General features: G+C 41.7%; 1 protein-coding gene across 1 annotated transcript; it reads right to left on the bottom strand.

Moving 5' to 3' along the window:
- Positions 1–1112: 1112 nt before the first annotated feature.
- LOC118416710 (solute carrier family 23 member 1-like) lies at positions 1113–19609 on the bottom strand. The gene is made up of 14 exons (XM_035821913.1): positions 19502–19609; positions 18623–18742; positions 16406–16498; positions 13945–14102; positions 11437–11534; positions 11145–11236; positions 7130–7311; positions 5764–5884; positions 5311–5464; positions 4726–4979; positions 4169–4333; positions 3523–3631; positions 3137–3232; positions 1113–1879 (listed from the first exon to the last, which is right to left on the bottom strand). The coding sequence occupies exons 2-14, from the start codon at positions 18647–18649 to the stop codon at positions 1566–1568; spliced, it is 1863 nt and encodes a 620-aa protein (XP_035677806.1). The 5' UTR covers positions 18650–18742; positions 19502–19609; the 3' UTR covers positions 1113–1565.
- Between the last annotated feature and the right edge of the window lie 812 nt (positions 19610–20421).

A 20421-nucleotide genomic window follows, 5' to 3' on the forward strand; every position in this document is an offset into this window, starting at 1 on the left:
TGTGTGTGTGTTTGTGTGTGTGTGTGTGTGTGTGTTTGTGTGTGTGTCTGTGTGTCCGCATATTTGTGGTCATCATAACTTGAGAACCTCTTGATGGACTACGATGATATTTGGTATGTAGGTAGGGGTTGGGAAGACGAAGGTCAAGGTCAATTTTGGGCCCCCTGGTGTGTGGCCTTGGTACTGCAGTGCAACTTCCGGTTTTGCTATCTCGGTGTTCTGAACATGCTATGGTCAAGATTTTTAAGCATTAGATAGCTCTTGTGCTCAGGAAAAAATTACGTAAGTTTGGGCCCCCTAGCGTCTAGTTTGGGAATAGCAGGGGCATTTTTGTCAAAAACTTCTGACGAGGATAACTCAAGAAGGGAACAACGGATTTTCATCATTTTTGGTATGTAGGTACCTTAGACAATTTTGTACAAGATTAAATACAAATTATGCAAAATAGGAGTACATTTGCATAATTAATGAGGATATTATATCATGGCAGTTTTTTCAATGTATCTCTTGTCCTGGATGTGATATGGTCTTGACATTTGGCTGGTAGATAGCTTGCAGTGTCATGACAAAGTGGGGCAGGTTTCAGCCCCCTAACATTTAATTGCGGAACTGCAGGGGCGTTTTTGTCAAGACACTCTAAAGAGGATAACTGCAGAAAGGATTGATGGATTGGCATCATACTAGGCATGCGGGTACCTTAAGCAAATATGTTCATAATGATATACATTTTATGCAAATGAGGACTTAATTTGCATGATTAATGAGGAAATTGTATAATTCCATTGTTTTCAATAACTGGACTTCAATAAATGTAACACATGTTAACTATGATAGGTGGAATATAAGCAGATACCAAAAATGGTAATGAGGAACTTATTTGCATAATTTATGTAAAAATTGCAAAAACGCTTTATGATTAATAATGGGAATTTTATAATGGTGACATGTGTACGTTAGTCAATGATGAACAATACCATGCATAAATTATGTTAATGTGCTAGTCAATTGCATGAAATTTACGAAAGCTCTAAATTTTCATGGAGGTATGAGGTTGCCGAACTCTAGTTATTACAGTGTTACAGGACAAAAATACCATTCTTGTGACATTTGGTAGCAACATGTACGTTAAGTTGAACATGCGGACGTAAGTCATGCAACTTAGGGTCTCATTTACATAATTTATGAGAAGATGCTATAATATCTTTCTTTGCTCAGACTTTCATACTTTGAACACATTGTTATTTAGGTAGAGGAGATCAACTGATATCTTTTCTGCAAATGAGGACCTCATTTGTATAATTAATGAGAAACATCTATAATCGGTCAATCGTCACAAGGATCACCTTTCTTGTAATGATAGTAATGTTAAAAGCAATGCCCTACAGACATCCATCGCGTAAAACAATCTTCATGAATCATACATACAGCCAGGCGAAAGGATAGAACACAAATACAACACACCTGCAGCAACAACCATTAATCATCAATCATGGATTTTATCATGTGTTGAAATGGACAGTTTATCTAGTAGTCTCTCCCCTGGAATCTTCTCTCGCGCCAGCTTATTACAGTTCAGTTATCTCCTGAGCTTCTGGAGACGCTAATTCTGGAGGCGCCTCCCGCGCTTCCCTTCCAAAGGCGGCGGGGTTTTCGATCACTTCTGGTTCCTCCTCGTCCCCAACGGACCCAAACGGCGGGAGACAGAAGGTTGGGCAGACAGGGATATACCTGCCGATATTGCACGAACGGATGTAGTCCATGCCAATTGGAAAGTCGTAACATTCCATGACTTTGTTGGCCCTCTTGTCGGATCCTTTCATGTTCAAGGACGCTGCGTTCAGCTTCTTCCATTGGGCGATACCACGTTCCTCATCCGTGCCTGAATACAACAATAGAGTAGGTTTATAATACCCCGCGATCACCCACTCTCATGTGAACAAAAATGATGAAAACTGTATATTTAGGTAGCTAATTACCCCCATGAAATGTCATGGAGGTTATATTTTCACTAATGTCTGTATGTCTGTGTGTCTGTCAACACGATAACTCAAGAACGGCTGGGTGGATTGGCTTCATACTTGGTGTGTTTGTAGGGTGTGACAAAAACTGGAAATGATTAGATTTTGGGCCCCCGAGCCGCTTCCCTTGGTACTGCAGTGCAACTTCCGGTTTTGCTATTTCGTGTTCTGCACAAGCTATGGCCACGATATTGAAATGTTAAATAGCGCTTGTGCTCAGGAAGAAGTGACATAAGTTTGGGCTCCCTAGCGACTAGGTTTGACATAGCAGGGGCATTTTTGTCAAAAACTTCTGAAGCGGATAACTCAAGAAGGGAAAAACGGATTTTCATTTTTTTTGGTCTGTATGTACTAGACAATGTTGTACAAAATAAAATACTAACTAGAGTTCGACGACCTCATACCTCCATGAAATATTTAGAGCTTTTTGTAAATTTTATGCAAACAATTTACATAATTTATGCATGGTGATGTTCATCATTGACTAATGTACACATGTCACAAGTATAAAATTCCCATCATTAATCATTAGTCGGATTTGCAGTTGTTGCATACATTGTGCAAATCAGTTCCTCATTTGCATATTTTGTATCTGTTTATGTGCCACCTATCATAATTTACGTGTTACATTTAAGTTCAGTAATTGAAATAATGGAATTATGCAATTTCATCATTATTTATGCAAATAAAGTCCTCATTTGCATAACATTTATATCCTTATGAACATCTTTGCCTAAGCTATCTGCATGCCTAAAATGATGGCGATCCATCGTTCCTTTGTTATTCAAATGAGGACTTTATTTGCATAATTAATGAGGAAATTGTGTAATTCTATTATTTCAATAGCTGGACTTCAATAAATGTAACACATGCAAATTATGATAGTTGGCACTGAAACAGATACCAAACATGCAAATGAGGAACTGATTTGCATAATATATGCAACTCCAAAACAGCCTAATGATTAATGATGGGAATTTTATACTTTTATACTTTTATGAACATCACCATGCATAAATTTTGTAAATTTGTAAGTCATTTGCATAAGATTTACAAAGGCTTTAGATATTTCATGGAGGTATGAGTTCTGTTTAAACTTTCTTTTTTCAACATCTTACCTGGAACAGTGTTGTCCAAAAAGAACCCCACGAAGCCCCCAACGAACATACTGGTACTCAGCAGCACGGTGAATATCTGATCGACCTCTGTGCTACCTGGAAAGAAGAACATGGGCGTAACGTTAACATCGCCGCTTTTCAAGCACGTTGGTATCAGTGCAAAATGAAATGGCTGATTTCATTTCATTCATCTGAAACCAGAAGTTATCAAGAATCAGTGCCAAAGGTAAGGATTTGACTTCAAGCCATTTATCTGAAACCATAAGCACTCTGTATTGATTTTAAATGTGTTTTGAGCTTTAATACAAGGGGCTGACTATATAAGGCAGTGAAACTTTCCATAGTCGCCGTTCAAGCGGTACAAAATTGCCTCCTGTTACCCATACCTGTTTTGATGATATTTGGGTGTTCCTTCATCCACTGTGGCAGCAGCAGCCCGAAGAAGATGGAGACCCCAAAGATGAAGAGGTTCCGGGAGGAGTTCATGTCCACGTACTGCGATAAACATGGCATTTGTTTGAACCTTTTTCTTATTCATGAGAAGCTCAAATCGGTCGCTTTTCGAATTCATTGAGGTCATGAGGGAGGCCAGATAAGATAAAACAGTGATACAGATTATGCTAATTAAGTCATAATCAATGTATCAACATATATCCTTACATAAACATGGTACAACACGCAAGCTCATGGCCCTGTCAATTAGTTTTCGTTCGTCCTTTCTTTGGCCGGGGGGGGGGGGGGGGTAGCCATACGTGCGTCTTGCGGTAGATGCAAACCTGCGTAAGGAGTGAAAATGGCTCGTTTGGAATACTTTCAACTGGCGAATTGATATTGTCTAACTTTGTATCTAAACCTGACTTTACATGGATATGTAGACAGTAGAATGCTGGAACACGTTCTCCACTTTTTTTGGGTCTTTATTATTCGTGTAGCCTCAGACAGTTCCTACTGTGAGTAGATATTTTGGCCATGTCACCACGGCGAAGTCAATGAATCATAGTTAGATGTCTTCATTTTCGCGTGTCCTCTCACCTGCAGGTTGGAGATCCCCACGGCGGCGATCATGCCGAACATGACACAGAACATGCCGCCGATGATGGGCTCCGGGATGGTGGTGAACAGCGCGCCGAACTTGCCGAACATGGCGAGCACCAGCATCATCAGGGCGCCCACCTGGACCACACGTCTGCTGCCAACCTGGGGGGCGGGGTTACATGGGGGGATTTTGTTTTTCTCGTTCAGCACATTCCCTCACCCTTTGCTCTTTTTTGTTGGTAGCGTTTTCTTCTTCGTTTCATTTCTGATAGTAACGTTAATTCTGATGATGACAATGATGATGATGATGATGAAATCACATTGCAAGCTTCAACTTGTCCAAAGGAATCAAACTGAAAATGTCTATGTAAAACATTTTAAAATTGCCCTCAAGGCCCCAATGAATATAAAGGGCTCAAGTCATTTTTACCTCAGAAATTGTTCCATGCATGTTTCCACAGCAATGCATCAAAATTAGTTCACTGCAAAGGACATAACTCAAAAGTCTGCTGGTGACTTCTGTATTTCCATCTCATCACGCATATTCCACATACCTTTGTGATTCCAATGGCTCCGATGTTTTCACTGTAGGATGTGGTCCCGCTCCCCGACCCCCAGGCGCCGGCCAGGATACAGCCTATCCCTTCAATCCCGATCCCCCTGTTGATGGCGTGCACGGGAGGGGGCGGTGCTCCGGACAGGCGCGCACAGGCGTAGTAGTCTCCCACGGACTCAACCATGGAGGCAAGCACGCCGGACAACATGCCGAATACTCCGGCTATACTTATTGTAGGCCTGCCCCATTGGCCTGAAAAGATAGGCATTGGTAAATTTTCACAGTCCTTATCATTTATTATCTATTAATATTTAATTATGCATATTCAGGGTAACCCGTCAATTACTTTTAACTTATGTCCAAGGGAGCCCTGTTATGTAAAACAATACAAAACAAAAAGAAAATATACATTTATGCTTTGCAACTGTACTTCTAGCATTTCTAAGTTTTCTGGCCGTCAGTGATTGATACACAGATGGGAAAATATCACAAAACCAACAGTTACAGAGTCGCTTCCGCTTCTGTTATGCATGCAGTAAAGCTTTTAAAAGCCCATTTTATCTGCACCGTTTGAGATTCCGACCTGGATAGGGGAAGCGGAACCAGGCGGCTTGATACAGTACTGCAGTGTTGTCTGTCCGGGCACTGTGCTGAGGGTCGTTCGGGTCGGTGGGGAACACGTTCGCTGCCGTCAAGATGCCACAGAACCCCCAGGACACGCACATCCCGAGGATGACCTGAAGAAAAATACGTCGTTATATCGTTTCTAAAGTTATATCGTTTTATTAAACGTGTCACGAAGTCATATCCTGTGAATTGGTCTGCAAATAGTTAGCCTAGGTACCATCCTCCGTCGTACGAGTATAACCACTCGCTCAACCTTTTCGCTTGCAATCAAACCATGGTGAGCAAGCGAAAAAAATCGTAAGGACACAATAAATTTTACCCTAAATGTTCTTTTTCTTGGCACGCTGACTACTAGTACTAATACCTGTGAGTGAAAAGTGTTTATTTCATCAGTGACTGGTTGACTGACCGGGAAAAGCTTGAAGAGAGGGAACCACGCCACGTGACAGCCCTCGTCCCTGCTCCACTTCGCTCCGGGGAAGTTCACATTCCGGAGGTACTGGGAGAAGATGGCGATCAGGGCGATGGTCCTGTTGAAGGACGTTTATGATAATGGCATCATAAATGTTTACTAGTTAGGGGTTTGTCTATTGACCGGAATTGCACGTCGAATATTGTCTGGGATCATTTGATTTGTTAAGGATCATATCATGAATAACTAGAGTTCGGCGACCTCATACCTCCATGAAAATTTAGAGCTTTCGTAAATTTCATGCAATTGACTAAGACATTAACATAATTTGTGCATGGTGTTGTTCATCATTGACAAACGTACACATGTCACAATTATAAAATTTCCATTATTAATCATAAAGCGGTTTTGCAATTTTTACATAAATTATGCAAATAAGTTCCTCATTACCGTATTTGGTATCTGCTTATATTCCACCTATCATAATTAACATGTGTTACATTTATTGAAGTCCAGTTATTGCAATCAAGGAATTATACAATTTCCTCATTAATTATGCAAATTCAGTCATCATTTGCATAACATGTATATCATTATGAACATCTTTGCCCAGCTACCAGCATGCCTAAAATGTAGGCAATCCGTCGTTCCATTCTGCAGTTATCCTCTTTTGAGTGTCTTGACAAAAACGCCCCTGCAGTTCCACAATTGAATGTTAGGGGGCTGAAACTTGCCCCACTTTGTCATGACGCTGAAAGCTATCTACCACCCAAATGTCACGACCATATCACGTACGGGACAAGAGATACATTGAAAAAACTGCTATGATAGAATATTCTCATTAATTATGCAAATGTACTCCTATTTTGCATAATTAGTATTTTATCTTGTACAACATTGTCTAAGGTACCTACATACCAAAAATCATGAAAATCCGTTGTTCCTTTCTTGAGTTATCCTCTTCAGAAGTTTTTGACAAAAATGCCCCTGCTATCCCAAAACCAGACGCTAGGGGGCCCAAACTTTTGTCATTTTTTCCTGAGCACAAGAGCTATCTAATACTTAAAAACACCGAGATTGCAAAACCGGAAGTTGCGCTGCAGTACCAGGGTCACACACCAGGGGGCCCAAAATTGACCTTGACCTTCGTCTTCCCAACCCCTACCTACATACCAAATATCATCGTAGTCCATCAAGAGGTTCTCAAGTTATGCTGACCACAATATGCGGACACACAGACACACACACAGACACACAGACAGACACACTTAAAACCATACCTCGTATACGAGGTAAAAAGCGTTCAAGGTCAGGAGCTCTGTTAAGTTGCGGTACACGTGCCCTAAATTTCGCTGCAACTTACATGAAGGCGATGCCCCAGTGTTTCCCTGCCTGGGATGAGGCTTCCTCAAACAGAGACAGCCCCACAAGTGCAATTGTCGGAGCGATCGCCAGGGGGCCTATGAACCGTAGCATCAATCCCATCAGTCCACTGAAACCGATGACGACTTGGAAAATGGAGGACACCATGATGGCACCTTGAATCTGTAAATCAGATAAATTTCCTTTTTTTTTTTTCAAAAGGTACATGAGAAGCTCTCTTTATTAACAAGGGGCGTTGGATGTACTCTGCAAGCAGAGGTTGATGGGGAAAAATCGTGACGATTTCAACATCAACCTCTACCAGCAGAGTACATTTGACGGACATTTACATGACCGTTCCAGATGGAGATGCAAACTGTTCCGACAGCTAATATCAGGAGAATTCGAAGCTAGACTGATGCGCAGCGCGGAAGAAAATCGGAAAAGTAAAGTAGCACCATAGCTTCAACTTACAGTTTTGAAGTTTGCAATAGATGTGACTCATGCGACTCATCTGACTGTTATCATTATCTTCGCCAAGAAGATTATGTTTTCTGTTACATGGGTCTGTATGTAGGTCAACAGCATATAAGTCGAGAAATTGTGAATGGATCTTTTTGACTTTTGGTAGGTGTGTAGTGGTTGTGGAAAGGCATGCCTAGTTCAAAAACGGTTTACCTGGCGTTGTCCTACGGTACAGCAGCGAGCTTGGTATTTTTTTGCGGTTTGTTTTGGACCGCATAAGTCAAAATGCAGCTGGGGGATTTTCACGATACTTGGTAGGTGTGTAGCGGTTGTGGAAAGGCATGCCTAGTTAAAAAACGGTTTACCTGGCGTTTTCCTACGGTACAGGAGCGAGCTTGGTATTTTTTTGCCGTTCAGTGTTTTGGGCCGCATAAGTCAAAATGCAGCTGGGGGATTTTCACGATATTTGGTAGGTGTGTAGCGGTTGTCAAGTGCTAGAATGGTTCTGTTGCTGGCTTTGTACGTAAGTGCGTTTGTCTATATACAAGATAACTCGAGATGTTCTTGATGGATGTTAATGATATTTGGTGGATAGGTAGGAGTTACAAAGAGGAAGGTCAAGTTGGGTAATGGGTTGGCGACGGGTTTTGGTACTGCAAGTGTGCATCAAAGTTTTCATTTAAATTTTCTTGAAGTGCCAGGTTTATCATTTTTAAGTGGTGGATAGCTGTTGGGACAGGGAGTAAATGGTGTAGGTTTGGGTCCCCAGCTAGCAGCTTGTTGGTTGTCCTAAGACGGTACGGATTTTTTGCTGATCTTATTATCAATAAGTACACCGTGTTTGTTACCACTGACTATGCTGATTACAAAGGTAAATAAACAAGTTCATGCACACAGCTTTAATTTGCATTCAAAGTATACTTTAACATATTTACTTCATGTTTTTTCAAAAAACAGAATTCTAACAGTAATGTTGACAGTGCTGAATCACTGCGGTCCCCGGCCTCTGCGTATTGGCGGCTCGTGTCGCTAACTATACGAACTCTTTCGAGCAGTCACACAACGCCATGATACACATAAATAAAGCTCCATAAAACACTGTGAATATGGGTCTTCAAGTGTTTGTTGAGTAGAAAAGCAACCAAAAGGAAGCAACATAAACATTGCCACCATTGTACTCCCAAGGGAGTGTGGCCGTGAAGGTGGCAGACTAGAGAACGCTCCAAAGATTTATTTGACTGTAACATATGATTCGTGCTGTCTATGAAAATAAGACTTGATAGAGAGATGTAGATGATATTTTCATATAATCAGACAGAGTTTTGTTGATGTTGGCGGTGTCGTTTTATCGTAATGGTTTTTTTAGTCGGGCATTCACAATCAGTGCATTCAGCCCATTGCCCGTAAACACATCAGCTGGATTGTTCTAGGTACAGCCTTCCTCATGTGAGACAAGAAGTACATACAGTCACGATTTTACTGTCAGAAGAAAGCTAAAATATCATACTATTAATTTTTTTCTGTGTACTTAAATCTACTACTTACTTCTGAAGAGAGCAAAATGTAAAAAAAGCGTACCGAGTTAGGCACACTGTCCAGCGTAGCACAAAATTGGAAGGTTACATACACGAAATTGTCTCACAGTGTTTGCCGCTTGTTACACGCAGCGCGAAAGGTTCATGAACCACATGAATGCATTTCTTATTCAAGTATGTTGTTCAAATCTATGTGTAAAAAATTCAGTCATCAAAATTTGAGCACTCTCAGGCAACTAGCGATGGAGCGCCATGAATTTGAGCGCAAGAAAAAGCGTACCGTGTTGGGGCACCTCCCGTTATAGTTTGTAACTTTTGAGAAGGATTACTTCAGAGGGCATTGATGGACATTCTTTGTTTTTGGTAGGTGATATTGGGTGATATTCAACATAATGAGATGCAAATTGTGCTAATCAATATCGTTTTTGAATAGTTACTTAGGAAAACTTCTGTGACTGCTGTATCATACTTTATGTCATACCTGTGACGCGAAAACGTTCGATACGGGTGTTCCGTACCGGGCCATAACTTCCGTATCGCACAGGTTCGAAAGGCGTATCACACAGGCTTCCTTCGAGTAAATCGAACCATTTCGAGCGGGCCGAGTGTGGCACGGTTGGCAATTCGAATACCTGATTCAATTCGGACGTTGGAACATTGTTGTTTGTTCGAGGGCACCAAATTTGTTCAACTCCTGGCGCATTTCGCATCAAAACATGGGTTTTCTCAGGTGGATATGAAATAAATAAAATATAACACCGTGAATTCCGCATCACCCTCGGTCCCAGCCCTCCCGCGGGTCGGATCACCCTCCGGTCTTCGACCGTCGGGCGATCCGACCCGTGGTCGGGCTGGTACCTCAGGTGATATGGAATACACCATGTTGTATTCTATATGCATTCAGTGTTAACGTTGGTACAATGTGATTTACAGCTGGTGTCTTTAGATCTAGGTCAATAGGTCAACAGGATACAGCTGGCATTATTGTAGTTAGGCTATTGGAAAACAAGATTAGTTTCATGAAGATAGCTTAAGTGAATCTGATGATAGACATAGGGATGTGCTAATTATGTAAAAAAAGAAGAGCTAATTTGCATAATTGATGAAATCCAATGCATTCCATGATAGTACAGGTTGTACTATGTGTCATCTGTCACTGAAAAAGAAAGGAATGTCCATAAATATCAATTATGCAAATAAGGACCTCATTTGAATGATTAATGAGAACAATTTTTAATACTGTGTTGGTAAATGATATGAATTTTTACCATCGCCAAAAACAGGTTACGGTTTGTTTTTGGTTGTGCCATGTCGGAGTGGCTGCAGTGTGGTTGTGTATGTATGTTATCAGTATAACTCTAAAAGCTGAGTGAGTCCTTAGACTTAGAGTTCCGAATAAAGCCACTTTCCATAACAGGCCTTGATTATTTGGCGAAGGTATCTGTTTCGTGAAACTCTAGTTCTCTAACACGACTGTTAACCATAGCCGATTGTAGTGACCTAGATAATCTCAGCATACCAACCAATTTGCATGCTGTCGCAGACAGGCTAAAATAAAGTCACGTACCCAGAGTATTGAGTGACATTTCCCTCCCAAGCCAGTCCTTAGAGAAATGTAACACAGTAGGATTGCAGATTAAAGTTATAGAGCTAGGAGACGGACGCGTTTATGTGCTCTCTGCGTTATAGTCCTCTAGTATATAGGACGTCACCACACCGATTCAGTAGGGTAGGGATAATGTGGATGGTGGTCTTACCATGGTCAGTATAACTATTTACCGACGGAGGCCATGGGCCATGTAGTATTCGACGTTCTTTTTCCACACACAAAACGGCAGGGAATAGCCTCTGAAACAGATTCTAAATTCGTTCGTCAGTTGGCTAATGCCCCTAGCCCTTAACTCATAAAGTTTGGATGACCACCTCGATTTCATTGTCAAAGTTTGGAAATAGATTTTCCAAATGTTTACCCACCCCACCCTTAGAATCAACTTCTCGTGTGATAGTTCACACTACCTCCCTGATCCGGATCCTCCAGTGCTCATTGATGTCCACATTAGCTGTTGTGTTCTCATCTACCTGGATCGTGATCAGGCTGGTATTGTCGACTGAAGAAAAGGAAGACAGAAACATCATTTGAACTACGAATCAATAAAGACAAAATTTTTATTCCAGAACAAAAGACCATTTGCATGTATCTGCTATTCAAAGCGCATATTACTTAACATTTTAGATATTATCAATCTTTTTGATATTGCGTTTACAACCCTAGCTACCTAGAGAGTTTGATTGTTTAGTTAAGACGTACCAGAGCCCAGAACCTTGGGGCAGGCGAACCCAGGCAGACTGAGGATGGCGAATGTTGGGGTCAGGAACGTAAAGGTGGCACCTTGCACGATGGGAAGCCTGTAAAACGGCATGTATCATGTTTGTCTGCTGCAATGATGACGACGTGTAGCATCCAGATTCGGGGATTGTGTCCAGTACATTTTAAGATTATCATTGCCAACCAACCAACCAACCAACCAACCAACCAACCAACCAACCAACCAACCAACCAACCAACCAACCAACCAACCAACCAACCAACCAACCAACCAACCAACCATCCAACCAACCATCCAACCAACCAACCAACCAACCAACCAACCAACCAACCAACCAACCAACCAACCAACCAACCAACCAACCAAACAAACAACCAACCAACCAAACAACCAACCAACCAACCAACCAACCAACCAACCAACCAACCAACCAACCAACCAACCAACCAACCAACCAACCAACCAACCAACCAACCAACCAACCAACCAACCAACCAACCAACCAACCAACCAACCAACCAACCAACCAACCAACCAACCAACCAACTAGCCTTTGTTTACACAATCTCTTGCTGGCTGGGGAACCCTCCAAGGTGGTGGCAACTGTAAGGCCGGCCGCTATCTAGGAGCGCGATTTTAGTCAGGCTAACTGGCCAACTTGCCAACCAACCAACCAACCTAGAGACCAGCCCACAGGCCAACTAACCAACAGATCAGTCAATCGACCGATCTATCAAACGACCAACAAGTTAACAAATGCTTGTCATGCATGGACATCTCCGAGTTTGTGGGCATTCGCTATAAAGACCCTCCCCCGCATCGAGTCGTCTCGGTGTAGGTGTATTGTACAATGGAACTCAAGATAGTCCCCCTACCTGTTAATTAGGAACTACTTCACCCGTACGTTCACCTCCTAATAACTGTGTGCCGAGTCAACAACCCCCAACCACAAATACAGTCGTATCTCGTGCTTCTGGTATTCGCGAACGCAGCTTCTTGACATTTTAAACGTTTTAGTATCCGGGAGGAGATACCTGAAAAATGTCGTTTCGTAGCACACCCAGTACATAATTAGTTCAATATCATAGAATGATAGCTTGATGTCTCCCGATTATTTTATGGTATATGTTGTTCTATGCTCCTGGTGGGACCTCATGGTTCTGGGGCTCTTGATGCAAGTTCATGCAAATTAGACGATTATGCACGAAATCAAAAATAAAGCACCATAACTTGAGTAATATATACTTGTGCAAATAACATCAAATTTAGTGAAAGTCACAATCGACAGGATGGTTTTCATTTTCTGATCATTGTCGGTGCCTAGTTCGTTTCTATGGCGACCGTTGCTAAGGAAAAGATAATTCCATAGCAACGGAGAGGCCTATAGTTTTCTTCAGCCTATGGCTGGTAAATCTGAGTGCGGGGTGCGGGGTGTGTGTGTGTGTGTGGGGGGGGCACTTAACTAAGATTATAGGAGACACTCTAACTTGATATACATGTAACCGTAAAAGCAGAATGTCAAATTTCACAGTTACGAAAAACAAGAAAGAGAGCTTGCAGCGAAATACTCCTGGGAAAGTAGGCCGTCCATTGATACCAGCTTAGTAAGGATAACCTGCTACAATGAGAAGGATAGATAAAATAATGACCACAGGAAGTGCCAGGAATGATATGGTGTATCTGAGTGACCTAAACCTACATATCTTAGATAATTGCAGAACGTACAAGGTAAACTAGCAATGATACATCCGCGACTATTAGACCGAAAGACCGAAAAGGCCGCTTTGTTAATTGAGGGTAAAGTTAAGAGACAAGTTAGCAGACTGGATCAAGGCAAACAAGTAAAAAAAAAAGCGGTGACCTTATATTGTGTTAGTTTTGTATCTACTAGGTGACCTATAGGCAGATATCTAGATGTAAGGATACAAAATGTCGTCCAGGTACCAGTGAAAACGGAAAGGAATCGAATGGACAGCCCACTGGGGGAACGCGACTATTTCTAGGTTGAAGACCCTTTCTTCCTCTACTGACTACTTCAAGTGCTACCCATTGTACCCAGTATGAACATTCATTAGATATCTATTCATTAGAGGTTTATGCATGCATGCTCACGGACGGTGATTTCATTTAACCAAGGATAACGTCATTGCTTAAATCAAGGACGTTATATCACGCCCTTGGTTAAATCAACATGACATCCTCGTATACTCTCCCCTCGCGAAGTTTGTAGAGGAAAGTAAGGGGGCTTTGGAACCTAATTATATGACACTGACTGAATAGTTTTCACCGACCGCATTCGTCCAATCTGTTGAGGGTGGCACTCAATGGACGTCGACAATAACAGTAAAACCTAATAGATCTAGACGTTTTGTAAAGATGTTGTTGGCAATGCCACGGGAGTGGGGACATTTTTCACTTTTGATTTGCTCAGATTGACCGGGGCTCCAAGAAAATATGGTGTGTTGGTTTCCTGAATGATTGAGGCTTACCTGACTCCAAATGTGGTCTGCAGCAGAGTACATATGCCGGACACAAAGAAGGTTGTCTGGATGAGTTCGCTCGTAGCCAGGCTGTTGTTCCCCACACAGAGGGGGCCTGACAGGATGAGGGGGAGTGACACCGTGGCACCGAACATCGTCAGGTAGTGCTGGGGAAACAACAGCCAAAATGCTGGACTGAGAAACGGATCTATTTTGGTTTTGTTTGGAACAAGGTTTTAACGAAGGCGTAAAAGTTTCATTTAATGACTCTGAACAGACGAAAGATAATCACAGTTCAGTGATCATCATGATGAATGTATTTCTTTTCCTTATGTGTTTGTATGTTTTCCTTTGAATGTTAAGATCGTATCATTAGCGAAATAATGTGATAGCACCCCTTTATCCCATTATTTTGCTAGTAAGAGAAATTAAGATTGTATCTATAGTGAAATAATGTGATAGCACCCCTCTATCACATTATTTGCGATAGAGCGCCAAGCACCGCCATTTTAACTTTTTGTGTCGATGTATTCAGCCCCAAAGACGGCGCCGAGTTTGAAACATTCAGCGTAATTTATAGACACAAATTGTAGACAAGAAGGTGAAGAGTTTATCTCTCAAATACCGTCGTTTTAACTCAAAATTATGAAAGTAACGCCATTTTCTCCGTCATACAAGCTGAGTCGTGTTCGTCTTTGTTGTGGTTCAAGTTATACCCACGGCCATGGCCCACGGCTGTGCGAGTCATTTTTCTACATGAGTATTTAGCCACTGATTTGAAAATCTTTATTAGATTAATTATCTCACGGAACTTGTATAATATCGGAACATATGATTATGTGAAAGTTGTAACTGGAAAGCTAGCTGTTCGATTTTCTGCTGGTTGCACATTTCATAAAAAACATTAGCAGCTATAAGTTTGACGTTCATAATTTCAGTACTGTTGGTTAACTACCGCGGTACCTCGATTTAGAATACTGTCCTAGATGAACAAATATCTGATTAAAAAGTTTTGTTAACGAAGTTCTGTATCATTAGTGTGATAGCCTCTGTGAGCGTCTGTGTGTTATGTGTGCGTATTGGTTTTCAAAACTACATCCCGACCCCAACCTACGCCGCTAAAGCTGGCCACACGGGCAGCTTCGGACTGTGGAATAGGCTGGATAACTGCATGGATAAAATGCTCTGACAAATAGGTAATACAATTAAGCGGATTCCACTGTAAAAAATTGGTCTAAATGTGTCTACTAGAGAAAAAGTAGGATAGCACCCCTCTATCACATTAACTCACTAGTATATAACATGCATTAGCATAATACCGACCGTAAGACTTATACCGGCCGATAAAAAATAATGGAATTTAAAGAGATCTACACATGTAACAATAGTTATTTCTGAGGTATGCACACTTCAGACATCTAGGTGTCCAATACATCATTTACAAAGCATCGATAACAATGCATTCGAAGACAACAAGGCCAAAAGTTTTCAGGTCATTTTCGGGGCAGGCGAGCTCGTTGTGGGACAAACACACTGTCACGTTCATCGCCAGATTTGTAGATAATAATCACATGTGCTCACGGCACAAGACGAGCATGATTCAACAGCAATCTTGAATTTCTTTTGGTGACCTACAACTCGTGTAAAAGTGTGAGGAACCGTTGCATTATCGCCCGGATCTACGGCTGAATGGGTCAAATTGAACGTACGCCGTCATTTTCCCGCCATTTTTAATGCTACGCCAGCAGTAAAGTGTTACGTCATAGCGGCTGTGACGGACCAAAATTAAATGAAAATTCTTGTCAGTATACGCCCATTTTCTCATGACTTTTTGTATGCTCATGCAGGTTTTGGTTTTGTGCAACTACTAACAGGAAAGGCAGGAACAACAGAGGATGTATAAAGGTACATAGCGGCAGTTAATTGTGCCGTGTTTCGTTCGGCCGGTATTATTGCACACCCTTCCAACCACGCGCCCGTTCTCCGTGCACTTCCGCGGTGTGTTCCAATTACGATATTATGTTTTTAGCAGGACAAGAGAGACAACATAATATACACAGAAGAAGTGGCAAAGGTAAGCTGTAACAGCAACATGTAACTGGAGAAAATGATGCGTTGATCATTTGCCAAATTAGCATTGCTTGAGAAATTGCAGTAAACCGGCCGGTATTATGCCAATGGATGTTAGACATTTATTGAAATAACCGCTACAAATAAGTTCTCACAATATTTCCAACTATCACGTTTTGTGTCCTAAAATAGTATTCAGGGCTAAGAAATGTGTTAGATAATCAAGTCTGTGCATTCAGTGGTTAATGATACATGTATATAATGATACATGTAGATAAAGAGCTATGCTCGAAGAGGACAGATAGCCTGAAGTCTTAGAATGCCAGCCCATGTATCTTACGTGATCATACGTCTCATGTAATTCAGCCAATGAGGATCGATTCTCACATCCGGGTCTTACCTGAAATCCCAAGAAGATGCACATGTACCAGGGCGGTACCTCCTCTATACTGTACACAATATCGGAAGGCCGGCCATGGGGTGGAGGCTCCTCCTACACAGGGAAAGATAGAAAGTCAATTGCTAATCTTCAAAGATATTCTTGACGTCTATCTTTCATTTTCGTTTAAATTCTCACGACTTAATGAGCTTGACCTGAAGTCGTAGACAAGGGCAATGGTCGGCTAATCGATCATTTGTTCTCATCCCTAAACAAACTCAAGGCAACGTAACTTGTACAGTCGTAATCTCTCAATTAGAAAAAGTCGAAAACAAAATGATTATATATTGGAAAGTGCTTATCTATGGGGAAATAAAATGCTTCATCAACTGAACTACAATGTACATGTAATGCGTCCAATGACTCAGCAATGCTGACGGGGACCATGATGTCTAAATTCAAATTCTACTTTTTCTCCTTCGGTTCGCATATTTGGTTGATATTTTGTTGATAGCAGAACACAATATTTCACCTATGTGGATACACATGGTTAAGAACCCCAGAGTTGAGAAGTTTTCAGCCTCCAAATCTATAGTAGGGTGCCTAAGGGATGTACAAAAATCGGATATAGTGACGTTTAGGCATAGGGCACAATGTACAATGTATGTGAACATGAACTGTAAATTGCCGGCTTGTCACCTCTTTTGTATGACGCCCAGCGGATGTCATGTGAATTGCAATCGGCGTAATGCAGTAGTCGCGATCGGCCACTGTATTCAGGTGCAACTTTTACCTCAAACGATCAAACAACAGAATGTAACTCATGCAATAACAAAACGGACATATTTATCTACCATTAATTCATTCATTCCGTTCGACATAAAAGGGCGTCTGCTGACATGCTATTAATAAAAAGAGCCGGTTACGGAAACTTCGTGATGCAGCCCACCCCAAATCCACTCCTTATCCACGATCCTGACGACCTCACTTCACCCCAGGAACGAAAAGAAAGATTATTGGATTTGAAATATGAAAATAGGCATGTGGCTTATAGAAAATGTAACTAGATACATGTGCAGTTTTAGTGTCTTACAATAGCTACAAGTGATTCAGGGACATTATCAATTACATGTTAATTGACTCTCTAACTTATTCCGACGGGATAACAAGGGTGTGGTCATCTTGAACTCAACTCAGTCAGTCATAAAAATCTGAACAACAAATTGAGATATCTCAATCCCAAGAGGATATATTCTTGTACGTACCTTTGTGCCAAATTTCAACTCAATCTATGAAAAAAATGAGCCTGTTGTAAAACAAGTCGCATTACTTTTTGAAGGACCCTCGTACCTTTTAGGATCGAAATATTTTCATTGGACACATCAAAGATTTCCATGGGCTCATAACATGAAAGAATGCGGGAATTCGGACATATGATGCCATACTTGACGTCAGGCTGCAGGGGAGGGGGCGGCGACCCGCATTTATCCCACGCTTTCAGGAGGCGAATTTCAAGTTTGTTTCCACATAGTTGAAGAGCACAAACGAGGTACGAATGATAACTGCTACATTTCCATGGGCTGATAAGATAGAAAATGCGGACATTCGGCCAGAAATTCCGACAAATCACATCATTCGTCATGGGACACAAAGACGTCAAGAAGACGAGATGGGGTTTCCGGAAAAAAAGTGGGGCGGGCTTGGCTTGTGGCATGGGGTGGGTCAGTCAACTAGTGCCCCCCTTTTTGGGGCCAAACGCACTATCGGAATTCGACATGCCCCATTATTGCTGGAAGGTGCCAAATTGGTGCAGGTACATAAATTGCTAGCAATAAGTCAGTCCCAAAGTTGAGCTGGAACTTTAGCAATTATCCCATAGGAACCAATAGTTAAGGCATTATTCCCATCATGCATCACACCCGATGGGTCTGCATGAAGGGGCAATACTGAGTTACTGGTTTATAAATGGTCCATTTATTTGCTCATCTGTAATTATTTCTTACAAATTTTGTCGATTTTGTGTACATAAAGATGTGGTCTTTTAGAAAAAATACTCTCCTCTGGAGGAAAATATGGCTTTAACGTCAAGCCCCCGCACTTTCCCCATGTCTAATTGAGCCCCCGCATTCCCATAGGGGGTATAGGGCAGGAGAAACTACAGCTCTACAGAGTGGCCAGATTAATTGTCATAGAAGTTGGTTGGTAAAGAAACTTTTAAGTAAGAAACAATACTAGTACCTTGTCTTTCTCTTTGTCGTCCGCCATGTTGAGAGTCGGGCCTTGTGTCAGACGTCAAACTGTGGTACCCACACAGCAACTCAAGTATCCAGGTGAAGTAAAGTAGTCGGTGGTGCACACCTGGACAATAGAGGATGTCGAGAACGTCGCTCTTAGTCCATGGGCCAGAGGTAAAATCGGTATCTCCGGGGTGGCAAATTCTCCTTGTTATTTGTGAATAGTAGAAGGCCTGGGGCATATACTGTAAATGCAGAAATGTTCACTGCGGTGGTTTAATGTTCAGAACTTAAAACCACCGCGAACATTTTTCCATTATAGTATGAGACTGCAGTCAATGGCGCTACCGCAAACTTAAAACCACCGCGAAAACTCCATTTTCCCGCTACCGCGAAATTTCTCCACATATAGCTGCTTCATACTTAAGTTCTTCACTGCTTCATTCGCTACTTTGACATACTTAGATTCATGCGGTCCACCGATGACTGTAGAGTAACGGCATGTGGATATAGATATCGACTTAAATCACGCGCTCACACAGTCCTAGTATTTTGGTTACCAACAAGCGTCACATAATTCAATGTACAATGTCACTCTGTTGTTTCCTACCGACTAACAATGCCGTAAACGTACAAACGGTGCCAAATTGATACAGGGACTAGCCCTTAGGTTACAGCCGTGGCTTATGCTCAGTTATCTTGGGCGGCCGCGGGTGGAGCCGGAGGATGCTCTGATGTACTCAGAGGAAAGAGGGGGAGTGGAACTCACGTACGCAAAGCAAAGTCCTACACGGGCTTTGATTTTCAATTTGTAACAGAACTACAGCATCGACAGAAAATGCCATACAATCTCTCCCTCTCTCTCAATGATAGTATTGCTTACCTGAGCAGTGTGAGTTCAAGTAGAGGCCAAATTACCAGCGTTGGGAAAACTTGCGTGCCTTTTGAGAAGTTTTGGCGGAAACTACACCTGGGTGTGTACCGTTTGCAATGGGGACTGGCTAGTCACTACTTGTTAAATATATACCAATATGTGTTGATGGCCTCAAGAAAAACCTGCCAGAATAAGTCGATACATCATCGTCAATACACTACAGAGGCAATTGTGAATGTTTGTTAAGAATGAGTTATGAGCAGTCGTCTCTAAAGCGCTTAGTCATGCTAAACTTCGTGGGTACCAGTAGTTAACATGCATGTGTTGCCATGCAGCATAATGCAGATCTTATCTCCGGAATCTTTTACCAGAACCCAATGTCAAACCAACATTCTCACGAGGACAATTTACAACACGTACAGTACAATTATCACTGGGGAAACGAGCCTGCTTTGACTTGACGCAGCATGCGACACACAGAACAAATTTGTCGCAGCGCCAGTCGTAAATACGTTGTCTGCACGAAGACGTGAAGTGATCAGAAAAAAAACTCGATTTAGCATCGGGAATTAAAAACAAAATGTGTATATTAGTTTTTCTTAACAATGCGCATACAAAGAGGACATCATTTGAATACAGAAAAAAATCAAAACAGAGATTTGGTCGGACGGTAAACGTTCCAGGTGGAGGGGAAGATTGTTCCAGTTAACTACACATTTGACTTGGGGGTTGTATTGTTCTTACTGGAGCAATATGTAAATGGAAACATTGTCGAGTTTCATAAGTGTGGAATCGTGAGATTTAGAAAGCCGTCAAATGTGTCTGGAAGAAATGGATTGAAATATTGCATTGTAACAAAGGGTTAGCTGAAGTCTATTTATATAAAAAAATGTTGACAATCCCAAGCCTGGTAAACAGTGGCATTGAAT

Source organism: Branchiostoma floridae, chromosome 5 (genome assembly GCF_000003815.2).
Source record: "Branchiostoma floridae strain S238N-H82 chromosome 5, Bfl_VNyyK, whole genome shotgun sequence".
NCBI classification, from domain to species: domain Eukaryota; kingdom Metazoa; phylum Chordata; class Leptocardii; order Amphioxiformes; family Branchiostomatidae; genus Branchiostoma; species Branchiostoma floridae.